Below are 14,342 nucleotides of genomic sequence, written 5' to 3'. Positions count from 1 at the left end.
AGAAACAGGCATAGTTGGAGGCCGCCACAGAATAAGAGACCATGGAGGAGCTGGCGCAATGGGATGCCCTGGAGAAGCCGGTAGAATGAAGTCCAATGGTGGAGCAGTGCAGTCCAGGGCAGAACCAAGAAGATGGAAGACCGAGGGATGGAGAACCAGGGTTAACCAGAAGTTGATGCAGTCTAATAGAAAAGGTGCAAAGCTGTCACTGGGGCGATACCCTAAGATACAAAAGCTAAAAGGTACATCTCTGTACCTTATTTACCGCTAAATGGTACATATTCAAATGATTTAGGGGGACTGGGGAGGGCCAGCTGAGGAAGGGCCAGGAGGCTGAAAAGGAGCAGTGGAGGAGAAAGTGTAAGCCTGGCAACTTGTTTGAATCATGATATCTAACAAGTCAGGCAGGACTTGTTAGCTGGATATTATGGTGTATGGTGACAAATGCTACCTCCAATGTTGTGGTCTGTTATTCTGTCACGAGTTGGTGCAGGCAAAGCAGAGATTTGAGGCAAGGATCTAAACGCAGCAATATATATTTATTAAACAAAACCATAAAGACCCATAACATACACATTGATAATAACAGATCAAGAAATGAACTTAACAGGGGGTATAAATACACAGGACAAAACAAAGAACTAATTTAGAAAGAGGTGAATGTAATAGTAGGCAAACTCAAAGGACAGAAAGAAAGCAAAAACAACAGTCTCAAAGGTCAATATAATAATTGAATGTGATTTATAACGTAACAGTTACAACTTGTATTTATTACAAGTATTACAAGTAAAATAATACTATCTGCCACAAAGAAAAGTGCAAGTTATAATAGGGGTAAGATGAACAAAATACAACCAACACAAGCAAGAACAGTGCAATGTGTGGGTTGTTGTCAAATCCTGTGGGGGAGGGTACACAGACATCACACTTTAACACCATCCTGTTTGTTCACAATCTGTCGTGTCACAGAATTGTTCGCATTTTTCAGACTCTATTTCAAAATGGTTCATATGGTTGTTATACTCTACTTGTGGCATCTGGTTGGTAAGTTGTATATATATATATCCTTTTTAACGTATTTATTCTTTATATTTAAACATAGACGTTTTTAATCAGATAGATCTATATGGTTCATCTGTTAAAATATGCTAGATAAATATATAGATATAAGATAAAATATGCTGCAATCAAACTAAAATAGAAATAAGTGAGAAACACAACTGAAAATAGGGAAGATGCAAAAAACACAGCAGAATCTGTTCTTACCACATTTGAATATTGATCACTGAGAAATCAGCTAAACATTTACTTTTGTTTCACAGAATGGGTTTGAAATAACATGACGGGAAGTAAATTATATGATTTTAATTATATTATCTCCAAAAAAGAAGCAAAAGTAATTTGAACCTAGGGTCCTTTGCACCATGATTAGTGGGGTAATTTACGAGATACAACCTTGGATCCATTAGCACTTAACCCTAATTCCGAGGGGAAATTGAATGTGTATTACAATCCCTACAAGTTGACAGATAACTCTTACAAATGATCTGCTCCGCAAAATCAATGACTACGTTTACATGCAGCCAATATCCGGGTTATGGTCGGGTTAGGGTCACTATTTGGGTTTCTGAAACATTCGGATTAACCGGTTTACATGCGTGAGCAAAGAGAGTTACTCCTGTATACATGGAATTTGTAATCAGTTGGGAATATCCCGATGTAAACAGCGACGCACGGTTAGCTTCAGGATGTACGGACAACCTTAAGACGCAATATGCGTCATTTCCAATTCTTCTTCCTGTATCCAAAGACAACAACAACAGCAGCAGCAGTGTGGTGCTGTGCTGCGTCTCGCCATGTTAACCTCTACTTCTTGTTTACTTCCGGTATACTGCACGCGGGTTTTTGCATGCGCCGTCTTTACTCAAAAGACCAAGATTCCTTGCGAATAGAACATGCGCAGAACACAAATCAATGTTCCTTTTGATGGGGATATGCCGATACGCGTTTACATGACCAAATATTCGGGTTAGAAAAGGGGTACCCCAGGGGTAATATCCGGGTTTTTAAAAACCGGGATATGAGCATATCCGGGTTTTTGCCGGTGTTTACATGGCCGTGCGCGACCGGGTTATTGCTAATATCCCGGTTTTGAACGGGTTATTGGCTGCATGTAAACGTAGTCAATGATAAATGAACTCTGTCCATTTAGGTTGTGCTTTGCTTGGCATGTTTGGCTTCCCATAACCCAATAGTTTTTCGGAGCAAGGGCACTAAAGGGGCCAACTGTGGGACTGTATTACTTAATTATAAACCAGTTATTTTATGTTAAAAATATATATTAACCCTAAATCTGTGACAAATTCAATGTTCTTCAGGTGTGTTTGGTGATACAGATGCAGTGAAGTCAAAGATGGAAGGAGATTCAGTCACTCTAAACTCTGATCTTACTGAAATGGAGGATGATGATCTGATTCTGTGGAGGTTTGAAAAAACTTTAATAGCTCTAATCAATGTACTGGCCAACAGCATGACTGTTTATGATGATGTTACTGATGGGAGATTCAGAGACAGACTGAAGCTGGACAATCAAACTGGATCTCTGACCATCATGAACACCAGAACTGAACATGCTGGAGTTTATAAACTTCAGACCAACAGTGTGATCAAGAGTATCAGTCTTACTGGCCATGGTGAGTTATCAGTTTCACATATTTTAAGTATTACACCATTGAAAGTGATGAATCTTAACATTTAGATTGTTTTGATCTGTACTTGTTGGCTTGGGTCGCATTCACGCACACACACAATCCAATTTTCAGTCATTGTAGATCATCTAATTTTATTTAACTTTAAAGAAGTATAAACTACTTATAGACTTTTTACCTTGACTGATGGTGATAAACTGTAGGTGTGTCCCAATTCGCCTACCTATACAATGCCCTAAATGTATCATCTTGTGAAGAAAAAGTACATACTTCCAAGAGGAGGCAATCTTTTGTAATGTGCATCCTGTTACTGTTGTAAATGTCCTGTCAATCTTCTCCACAGTTAACCTCCTCCACATTTAATTTAAATGAGGTTTTATTTAACAAAGTTCGGGAGGAGCAGGTTCAGATAATAAACCAAATTATGCACAGCTGGAGATTAATCAATAATCAACTCAATGACAGAGTATAAATTCACAGCAGACCTATCTCTGTTCATTGAAAGTTTGTCAGCATCCCTCCTCCACCCCATCTCCTCACTTCCAGTTCCATCTACACTTACCAACTGGGGGGAGTACTCTGGGTTCGGGCCTAACTCCGAGCTCGGAGCCCTCCCCCCGGACAGCACGCCAAATACACATAAACTTATTGTATTAATTATAAGTAGATGTGAACTCGTGAATTTAGTTAATTGTATCAGAGAGAATAGTAGCACGTTGATTTGCCAGTAGTATGTCTTTCATATGGAGAACTCTCCTCATGTGTTTGCATAATGATGCATTTAAAAGGTAATGATCTTTATAAAAGTTATCAATGTTGTTGCTGATAAAATATAACACGGATAACAGATTTTTTTTTTTTTTAATCAGGTTATTGATTATTAATCATCACTCAAACCCCTTTATCTAAAACTCTCTACTTAACCACCAGTTGCTCACATGCGCCATGTTTGTAGTTTTTAAACACTTTTAACCAGACAGTGACTTTGGAAGATGGTGCCGCCGTGTTCGGACGCGGCCCTGGTCACTCCGCTTAGAATGTGTTTTTACTTAGTATTTTACTTACAACTACTCTCACGTTTTGCACACATGACATCTGCACTGATCCCCTGTGACAGCAGAACACTTTACCTATTCTGCAACGTTTTATCCACCGATCCAACGTGAACAACTGAGACACTTTGCGCAACGGACGGGAACAATGGCCATGAGAGAGAGCCTCCGAGGCGACAGAACAAAAAACACAGAGGGAAACGTGCTGGTGTTTGCAACAGACTGAGGACCAGAGCCCACAGTCCACCTCTGGCCAGGATCCTGCTAGCCAACGTCCAGTTGCTTGAGAACAAGATGGAGGATTTTAGAGCCAGGATAAGATTGCAGCGGGACATACGGGACTGTAATCCTCTGTCTGTCCGAAACATGGCTGATCCCCTCGGTACCGGACGTAGCTGTAACACCGTTCGATTACTTTTCTGTTCTTCGGATGGACAAGACAACAGAGGCCGGCCAAATCTCATTTGGCCGGCCTCCGTTGTCCTGTCCATCCGAAGAACAGAAAACTGGGTCACCACCGTCGTGTTCCTGATCGCCTCACCTGGAGCATCTAACGATCATGTGACATCTGTTCTATCTTCCTTGGGAGTTTACCTCGGTCATCACCACAACTTTATTTTTATTTTGTGACTAATATTATATATATATTTTATACCACGACTAGTTTATATCCCACTTTAGGGGGACCCTGTCTAAGGTCCATGATGTGCTCAGCATCTGTCTAAACAGTCATCCGGACTCATCTTTGTGACTTGAGACTTTAATAATGCAAATCTCAGACAAGTTATACCAAACTTTTATCAACTTTTTTTTATCATTTTTAAACAAAGGCTCCAGTTGAAAAACTTTCTATGCATGTTTCGAGGCAAACTTCTTTAGTGCTTAGTCTGCTTACTACCAGTCTGCCGACGAGCACCGAGGGAAGAAACAGCTGTGTCAGAGATGAGCGCACAATCACTGTATTGGAGGACGAGGTTCATAAAGCGTGGGAACATCAGGAAAGCAGCCAGCCGGACAGCATCCCTGGTCGAGTTTTCAGATCCTGTGCTGATCGTTTGCCTGGCTTATTTACAACCATTAAACAATTTAATGAGTCCCCCACTCAGTCAGTGGTCCACACATGTTTTAAAAAATCTGAAATTGTTCCTGTGACAAAAAAAACAATAAGCCCTCTTGCCAAAATGACTATCAACCTGTGGCACTTACATCACTAATTATGAAGGTCTTTGAATGACTTAACAATAATAATAAAAAAAAATAAGGCAATAAATGCTATACTCATCTCTGTGAAAAGGTTAAAAAAAGAACTGCCAAATAACCATTAACCATGGGATACTATTTTACAAAGGTTTAGAGAAAATAAAAAAGTTAATATAACTCATTAATAAAAACACTTAATATTACTCATAAATATTGTTTTAAAAATTTTTAAATGTTAAATTATTTCTACTCAATTTTATTTGTTAATGTACCTGATGCAGTTACTCAGATTTACTTAATTTTATTACTTGCATTTACTCAATTCATACAGTATATTTAATTGATTTCACAGCTTTAAAATTTACTCAATTTTTTTGAGTGTAAAAATGTTTCACCAAAAAAATTGAGTAAATAATAGTTACACTTTTTACAGTGCTGAATCGAATTGTATCTTTGATTTGTTATCTTTAGAATAGCATATATATCGCTGGCTGAGATCGTATCGTCATAACTTTATTGACTAAAGTAACTAGCTTTACGTTCAAGGGTCACTCTTCTACCGTTAATTGATGCGTACGTCCATGCCGGAAGCTAGTTATTTTAGTGGAGAAAGTTTTAAATATGGATATTTTTCTTACACGAAGCATCGCTTTACTTCAGAAGACCTTTATTAACCCTGGAGACTTTAATCATGAATAGATGCGCTTTGATTGACTTTCAAAGACAAACAGCCATTCACTGCCATTATAAAGCTGGGAAGAACCAGGACATTTTTAAATATAACTAAGATTGTCTTCGTCTGAAAGAAGAAAGTCAAATACACAGTACACCTAAGATGGCTTCAGGGTGAGGAAATCATGGGCTAATTTTAATTTTTGCATGAACTATCCCTTTAAATGCATGGACACATCATATATTATAGGGAAACCCACCAAACTGCTTGGAAACAGGAACTAATGTTTGGCCGGAAACAAAGTTTACAGGACTGCGTTCTCTGGAATCTTCTCAAGCGGAGCACTTCTACATTCTGATTGGTTGCCGCCGAACCGCATCATAGCTCATTACCATAAAGCTGACCTGACTTCAACTTTTCTTGACGCCCACACCGTGTTGGATTACTGTTGAGTAGATGATGATCCAGTTTAATGTTCACATTGAACGTATTTTACAAATGTGTCTTGGATTACAGTGCAGAACTCTGTATTCTGTTCTAACCTATATTCTGAACTGATAAAGAATAATTCTTTATAATTCTTACAGTAGGGTCTTTGTATCAAAATGATTATTAGGTTTTCAATATATAAAAGAAAGATGTGAAAGAACTGTTCTGTCATTTGTGTCTGCCAGTTTTGTCAAGCTCTAAGGCATTTCGCATGGCAAAACGCATGATTTCATGTCCTCACAAAAATAAAGTAGCTGTTTATTTGTGTCTGCAGGTGTGGATGGTTTTACAGGTGCATTGGTGTCAGTGCCAGTGCCAGTGCCAGTGTCTGTGTCTGTGACGGAGGGAGGTTCAGTCACTCTGAACACTAGTGTTACCAAACAACAACATGAACCAGTGCTGTGGTATTTCAATGACACTCGCATAGCTCTGATCAACAGAGAGGCCAGTGAGAGCTGTTTATATGATGGAGAAGACGGGAGATTCAGAGACAGACTGAAGGTGGACTATGAGACCGGATCTCTGACCATCACAAACATCAGATCTGAACACGCTGGACATTATGAAGCAGATATTATCAGCAGCGAAAGTTCAGGCAAAAAGCAAAGCTTGAACAGAAACAGCAAGTGTGAAAGCACAAAAATCACCAGAAAAATCAGCAACAAGGGTGACAACATAAGAATATTCAGTGTGACTGTCAATGGTGAGTCATTTGATGTAATTTACTCTGAAGTATTTTACAGATTGAATACTGTAAATTAATTATTTTTCATTTTGGACTGTTTTAAAGAGGGACTATCAGATCTGATTGCTCTCTTTCACTGTATGTTATTGTTCATATACATTTCTGTCAGGACCACTGCTGTCAAATAGACAATTAGCATGTTTGGCGGTATGGTTCTGTTCTGGGCGAGAACTCCTGCTTCATGCAGCCTAGCATTGGTAAGAGCAGGGAGAGCAGCAATAACCCCCCTTGGGGTAAACAGAACAGAAACAACATGAATGTATGCAAATATATTTAATTCAAGATGTTAAAGTACAGCATAATCGAGAATTTATTCTGATTCAAGGGGAATCACAATGGCAAATCCTGAGGAGGAGCTGGGGATGGAGCAGGGTAATTTGCTCCTGATAAACGCGATAGCTGCTGGTAATACTGAAGGAGCTTATATATGTATACGGTGATTGGCGTCGTATTCCTATAGGTAGATGTGGGTCAGCTGATGCGAGTTTGACTAACATGACCTGCCAGAACTAATGCTACGCTTGATAACCTATTTTACTGTACAATCTGATTTCTGTCACAGTAATCAACATTAAACAGATATTCAACTTTCATTGCCATGTGTTCGTTTAATTGCAACATCTATTGTTAAAAACTGTATTTCTATTCTGGTCAAAAATAAACTGACACTCTAAAGTCTTATTTAGGAGCAATATTCTGTAAATATTTCAACATGCAATGTTTTTGAAAATATAATAAAGAACCTTTTTCTGAATGCTTAACATTTTTCATCATGATGTTTATTTATCTTGTTCAGCAATGCTGATACTAGTGATAAGTGATATTAGTATTAGTGATTAATATTAGTGATTAGCTGCTGCAGGAAGCTTGTTTACATTTTGCTCCTTTTCTATGCAGCTGCAAATGAAGAGAACAGCCATAATTATCCATAGTTTCTTTTCTTTCTAATCTGTGTTGGTTTGTATTTCTTTATTTTATTCTCTTGTGTTTTCCAGCTACTGGTCATGGTAAGGCAGATCCCAATACGGAAATAAAAGAGCCAGAGACCGACAAGAGTATGTTTCATTCTTTTTTGTAATTTATATTCATCCTTTGTCCCAATATATAATAAATTGAACAAAAAATGTATGTTCGTGCAAGGCAAGTTTATTTATAGACCATTTTATACACAAGATAATTCAAAGTTTTTACATAAAAAATATAATTTTTTTAAATAGTAATCAAAAAGATTCAAGGCTAAAAATAAAATATTACAGAAAGAAGATAAAAGAATGTTAAAACTAGGTATACATTACAGTTAATTGGAGGAAAAAAGGCTTAAAATAAACAGTAAAGTAGAAAATCAGTGTTTAATCAATGCACTGATACGTTTTCAATCTGGACTTTCAATCTAGCTTTCAGTGGGGTATTTCCAGGGATAATGGTATAAACACAGTTAGATTCACTCACACTAATGTCTCTATTTGTCTGTATCTGTATCTGTTTCAGCTTCAGGTCCGTCTGCTGGTGGTGTTGCAGGAATAGTTGTTGTTGTTCTGCTGGTGTGTGTAGCTGCAGCTGTTGGTGTGATTTACTATCGCCACAGGAGCTCTAGCAACGGCAAGTATCACCTACAGATACTGTATTGAGAGGGAACAATTTTTTTAATGTTGCAAAATTGATGTGTATTTGTGTGTGTTTATTTGTCAAAGCAGAAGGGGAGAGAAGAAGACCAGATGTTCTGTAGGAAATCCACGTATGAGGTAAAATACTGCACTACTGTAGTGTGTATTTATAGATCTGTGTTTCACATGCACTGAAAAACTACTTTTCTGTAGCTGTAAACAGCACTAATTTCTTTTTTTTATCATCTGTGATTTGTTGCTTTCTTAGACGGAGAAAGACGCATGATCTGAGAGGATCACAACAGCTACTGCAACATTATTCCCATAGAATTTAATCAGCTAAAACAAAAGTATCCTATAATATTCCTCTGAAAATCAATTATGGGAAAATCAGCTGAAACATGATGAAATGCTTTGCAGGCTTCTTATTAATGAGACTGTAGAGCCCGATCTCACAGGAAAACGTACAAATTCTACGAGGTGGCTTATTCGTACGAATTCATACGACCTGACTCGTACGAATTAGTACGTTTTTTGCAAAATCGTACATATTTTACGAATTGGTCAATTCGTATGAATTCATACGAATGACCTACCCCTGACCCCGCCCCTAAACCTACCCATCACGTGGGTTTAGACAAATCGTACAAATTCGTACGAGTGAGGTCGTACGAATTAGTACGAATTAGCCAACTTTTTATCATTCGTACGAATTCGAACGAATTGGTCGTGAGATAGCGTTGGACTGTAATATAAAAATGTATTTCTGGGTTCAGGGTTCCCACAGGTCCTTGAAATACTTGAAAGTTTGTGAATCTGAAAAAATGTTTTCAAGGCCCTGGAAAGTTTTTGAAAATAACCATACATAGACATGTGCTTGAATTTATTTTGTGCAATAAGTTTTCTGGAAATAATTCCACATTCACTCCAGTCCCCTATAATGTCTTATTTCGCCAACACTTCATGGCCTTTGCATACTAGCTTGCTTGATTTACACTAGTTGAGCGCATTTACGCGTTACGTTAGGGTTTTTCCTGCATAGAGAATTATAAGGCGGCCGCCTCCGTCAAATTTTGTGCCGCCTCTGGCTCTCGACAATAAAACATAACTAGGGAATCACCGAAAACCTGAGGATGATTCTGTTTTCTAGGGGTACCAGGCTCTACCCACAAAAACAATGTGGGAAACACATTAGGCTATATGATGATCTACCAAATACAAATTTTATTATCTTATTATTAAAATACATTATTAGGATTTTACCACATCCTCCTCATTTTGAGCCAGGAAAAACCCTGAGTTATGTTAAGTGTTTCCCGCATTTCACGTGTGCATGAAACTACGATGGTACCTCATCGTTTGTTGTTGGACACAACAAATGTGTCCCCACATTAAATCCTTGAATTTGAGGGTATTGGACCTGGAAAGTCCTTGCCAGTCCTTGGGGGGCGCTTGTCTGAAGTTTAAAATCATTGGTTAGCCGTAAGCCAATCACATAACGTAGAGTGTGTTATAGCATGCTCAGCCACATCTAACTTCCACTGTAAACGCATGTATGAAGCGAAAACAAAACCATCGAGCGAAATACTGGAGTGAACATGACTGTGAACGACTTTTGCAGATTATGTGAAGTAAATCTACGCATCCACGGTACAATCAGTGTCTACGTCACGGCTCTCAACCTTTGTCCTTGAATTTGAAGTCAACCAAGGTGTGGGAACCCTGTGGGTTTTTTAGATTGTTTGCTGTACACGTCACACTGCAGCTTTTAAGCATTTTTCTGTCTTTTGTTATAAGTCATAAATGACAAGGAGGCAGCCTCTCGCAATGCAAAGTCAATGGAGACCGTTGACGTTGAGAGCCGTGACGTAGACACTGATTGTACCGTGGATGCGTAGATTTACTTCACATAATCTGCAAAAATTTCGCTGATGGTTTTGTTTTTGCATCATACATGTGTTTACAGTAGAAGATAGGTGCGGCTGAGCATGCGCATAACACACGCCATAACCAAACGTTATGTGATTGGCTTACGGGTAACCAATGATTTTAAACTTCAGACAAGCGAAGAACAAAACAATTAATTAATATTAATATATATAATATTTACATACAATTTTGAAACTTGTATGATTATGATTTGGACCACTTGAACCACTTTTATTGTTGTTGGTTCTGGAAGTTTAAGTCCTCATTTTCTCCATATAGATTTTTTTTTTTAAACATTCTGTATAAACCTTCAAGTAAGACTTACCGCGATGTCTGAAGTATCTTCTGAAGCCTTCTGTCAGTATTCAACATAAGTAACCAAATGTATTTCACTGAAAAAAAAAAAAACACAATAGAAAATGTATTAGCCTCCCATAATCTTGAAGAAAAATGAATCATATAATTGTGGCAAATGTTCAATCATGGAATTGTAGTTCATTATATTTAGAACACGTCTTAACCTTATTTCCTTATTTTCATACACAGTTTGTTTGTTTTTTTGTTTGTTTGTTTCCTGATTTCCTATTCCTATTTCCTATTCCTGATTCCTATTAATCAGGGGTGGGGGGGGGGTCTGTTACTTGTTCTCTTAAAAAAAAATACCCCATGTGTAAAGAGGTGTACATTTTGTTGTTTTTTAAATAAACTGTTTAATGCTGTAAATATGTTTTTATTCAACCATCATTCAAATCTGATTCTGATTTTATAGTTTTTTTTGACACCCCTTTATTTATAATAAAAAAAATATGTATGATTCAGATGCATATCAGTTCAGTAATATTCAGTTTTCTGTTCAATTCCACAGGGATTTATTGGCGTGACAAATATTTTTACATTCATATTTGTGGGGTTCCTGCATACAATTATCAAACAAAATAAAAATAGCAGCATAATGCAAATAAAAAAAAATGAAAACAATGTAATTCTTTAAATTTGTAAAATGGATTGCATTAAATAATAAAATGAAATATTAAAGAGTTTTTATCGTTTTGGTTTTATATTTTATCGTATCGAATATTTATCGTTTTATCTCCAGATAGCCCCAAAAAAACAGTTCTGGTAAGCAAAGCAAAATTTTTCCATCACTAAACAATTATACCACACATATGTAAATATGTAAATATTTAATATGAAAATATCTTTACATATTAAAACCAATAAATGACACAATATTTATGACATCATTGACCAGTAGAACAGCAGCAGCCACAGAAGCCACGCCCATCAGCGCAGTGACGACCAATCGCAGCACAGCTTCCACTGAATCACAGCAGGGGACGTGGCCTTCTGGAGAAACTAATGAAACAAATGATAAATTAAATATAGATTTTCAACAAGATGATTTTATTCTCTGTCAGGAACTCAGATATCAACAAAAGTTATCTGCAAAAACTCAAACCTGTTTAGAATGACATGAGTAAGTTAGTTTTATTTTTAGATTAATATTTCCTAATGCATTCCTGGCACTTAATCAGCAAAAAAGCTCATATGACCATTGATGTACCTGCACATGTCTGACAGAGTTCAGTGATGTTAACATGTTCACATTTTGGCATTCCTTATGATGATGATGATGATGATGTGGTGGCAAACAATTTTCTAATACTGAATAAGAGACAAACATGGATCAATTGTCTTTAAAGATTATTTATTCCCTTGCATGGAAAGGTCAGCAGTCATACAGTGATACAAAGTGCCTTAGAGTGTGACAAAGAGTGGGGGGTATTCTTCCTTATTTATAGTTGTTCCTCCCCCTAGGTTCTTTTCCCATGGCTAAATCAAGATACATCTTAACACGCCATAACTAACACATTTGTTCAGATTTGTCTATCATATTTAATCATATTATACCCTTGAATGGAGACTTTATGTCTCGGTCATACATTCAGTCACATTAACTTTTGTCAGGTCATATACAATACACATACTGTACATGGATATGTATCGACACCACATTAATCTAATTACCATCATATTTGATTATATGAATATAATTAAATGCAAACATAATAGAACAGTAGGCCTACATTTCTTCCACAATGATGATGATGATGATGATGATGATGATGATGATGATGATGTGTCTCTGCTGGTGACAGGAACAGAAGTAGGAGCTGGAAAACATGAGAAAAATCAAAACGTTTTTTTATTGCAATATCAGTCTAATTATGACCGCCGCTAGCGTAGCTAGCGAAAGCGGTCATATAGGGATTGTCAAAGTTTTTTTTTTTTTTCGTCACCTTACTGAATTTTTCGTCAACGATACCAGGGACACCGAAGCACCGGGGAACATGAAATTTGGTGGGCATGTAGCCCCACTAGACTTCTAAGGAAAAATTTAGTTTGGTCCCCGGGGGCCACTCCACAATCCCCCCCCCCCCCCGCGCTGGGCCCCCCCAAACCCAAAAAAATGCAGTTTTTCCTAAATAACTACCTGAACCGTGGCACCGAGGATGAAGAAATTTTTATGGTATGTTGGTCTACTAGACTTTTACGGAATAGAGTTTTGCCGGCTATTTTATTTCCTTGGGCCCTATTGTTTGAATGTGAATTTAAATACCTTTGTGATCTGAAAAGTGAGTTTATTAATACCTTTTACTTTCTGACACACTTTTTCTAACTAAATCTGTCCTTTTTTATAAAACAGTTGTGGTTACTGACTGATACTTTAAGTTGATTAAGGAAAAGGAGTAATTTTTGAGTTAAATGTGAAAGTATTTATAAGATTAAAGTTCTTGAAAGACATTTCATTTCCGTTTAAAGTGTAAATAGTACTACTTAAATAGTGATTTAGAGGGAAAGAGTATTTCATACAATGAGTTAATAATCACACACACACAAGTTGAATACTGATACATTTATTAGTAAAACTCACATATTTTACTGAAAAGAAAGTTAAAGAACTCAGGATAGCCACCTCTCATTATAGTGAAACAAGCTAGAGAGGCGCTACATTTGATTATATTAATATAATTAAATGCAAACATAATAGAACAGTACATTTCTTCCACAATGATGATGATGATGATGATGATGATGATGATGATGATGATGATGATGATGATGCGTCTCTGCTGGTGACAGGAACAGAAGTAGGAGCTGGAAAACATGAGAAAAATCAAAACGTTTTTTTATTGCAATATCAGTCTAATTGCCATCATATTTGATTATATGAATATAATTAAATGCAAACATAACAGTACATTTCTTCCACAATGATGATGATGATGATGATGATGATGATGATGATGATGATGATGATAATGCGTCTCTGCTGGTGACAGGAACAGAAGTAGGAGCTGGAAAACATGAGAAAAATCAAAACGTTTTTTTATTGCAATATCAGTCTAATTACCATCATATTTGATTATATGAATATAATTAAATGCAAACATAATAGAACAGTACATTTCTTCCACAATGATGATGATGATGATGCATCTCTGCTGGTGACAGGAACAGAAGTAGGAGCTTGAAAACATGAGAAAAATCAAAACGTTTTTTTATTGCAATATCAGTCTAATTACCATCATATTTGATTATATGAATATAATTAAATGCAAACATAATAGAACAGTACATTTCTTCCACAATGATGATGATGATGATGATGATGATGATGCGTCTCTGCTGGTGACAGGAACAGAAGTAGGAGCTGGAAAACATGAGAAAAATCAAAACGTTTTTTATTGCAATATCAGTCACAGTCATTTAAAGCTGACAGTCCTGATCTTCTTAAGGAGAATGTGTCTAAATGTTAAAGTGGATTGTGGGATTTTACAATGGGGCACAGAGTGTGTGTGCAAAGACATTTGTTAACACACCTGCATACATAGAAGTCTACTTATTATAGGTGACTTTGAGCATGTCTTTTTAAGAAGT

At 36.9% G+C, this 14,342-nt stretch overlaps 2 protein-coding genes across 3 annotated transcripts in view; one reads left to right on the top strand and one right to left on the bottom strand.

The window, feature by feature from the left end:
• Positions 1-952: 952 nt before the first annotated feature.
• Positions 953-11,119, top strand: LOC308701943 (uncharacterized protein). 2 transcript variants are annotated; one of them, XM_081384427.1, is made up of 9 exons: positions 953-1,044; positions 2,379-2,693; positions 6,397-6,825; positions 7,863-7,922; positions 8,356-8,609; positions 8,740-8,910; positions 9,210-9,775; positions 9,952-10,324; positions 11,020-11,119. In XM_081384427.1, exons 1-5 carry the CDS (start codon positions 1,002-1,004, stop codon positions 8,493-8,495), a joined length of 987 nt encoding a protein of 328 aa, XP_081240553.1. In that variant the 5' UTR covers positions 953-1,001; the 3' UTR covers positions 8,496-8,609; positions 8,740-8,910; positions 9,210-9,775; positions 9,952-10,324; positions 11,020-11,119. The 2 variants fall into 2 exon arrangements, with proteins under 2 accessions (XP_081240553.1, XP_081240552.1); XM_081384426.1 differs by having other exon boundaries at positions 8,356-8,910.
• A 2,185-nt stretch (positions 11,120-13,304) lies between these two features.
• Positions 13,305-14,342, bottom strand: part of LOC308701939 (uncharacterized protein) — a 99,182-nt gene continuing 98,144 nt past the window's right edge. The window contains exons 4-7 of the mRNA XM_081384421.1: positions 14,041-14,115; positions 13,869-13,931; positions 13,664-13,759; positions 13,305-13,559 (exon numbers count right to left, since the gene is read on the bottom strand). Of these exons, the coding sequence (XP_081240547.1) occupies positions 13,420-13,559; positions 13,664-13,759; positions 13,869-13,931; positions 14,041-14,115 (374 nt within the window). The 3' untranslated portion in view covers positions 13,305-13,419. The remainder of the gene's footprint in view (positions 13,560-13,663; positions 13,760-13,868; positions 13,932-14,040; positions 14,116-14,342) is intronic.

Source organism: Scardinius erythrophthalmus (assembly GCF_964197995.2).
Source record: "Scardinius erythrophthalmus genome assembly, chromosome: 14".
Lineage (NCBI taxonomy): Eukaryota > Metazoa > Chordata > Actinopteri > Cypriniformes > Leuciscidae > Scardinius > Scardinius erythrophthalmus.
The sequence above is the reverse complement of the archived record's forward strand: the minus strand, read 5'-3'. Positions and strand labels throughout refer to the sequence as shown.

Coding starts and splice junctions, on each gene's coding strand:
- LOC308701943 (XM_081384427.1), top strand. CDS start 1,002: ATGGTTCATATGGTTGTTATACTCTACTTGTGGCATCTGGTTG. Junction 2,694..6,396: donor TATCAGTCTTACTGGCCATG/GTGAGTTATCAG, acceptor TTGTGTCTGCAG/GTGTGGATGGTTTTACAGGT. Junction 6,826..7,862: donor ATTCAGTGTGACTGTCAATG/GTGAGTCATTTG, acceptor TGTGTTTTCCAG/CTACTGGTCATGGTAAGGCA.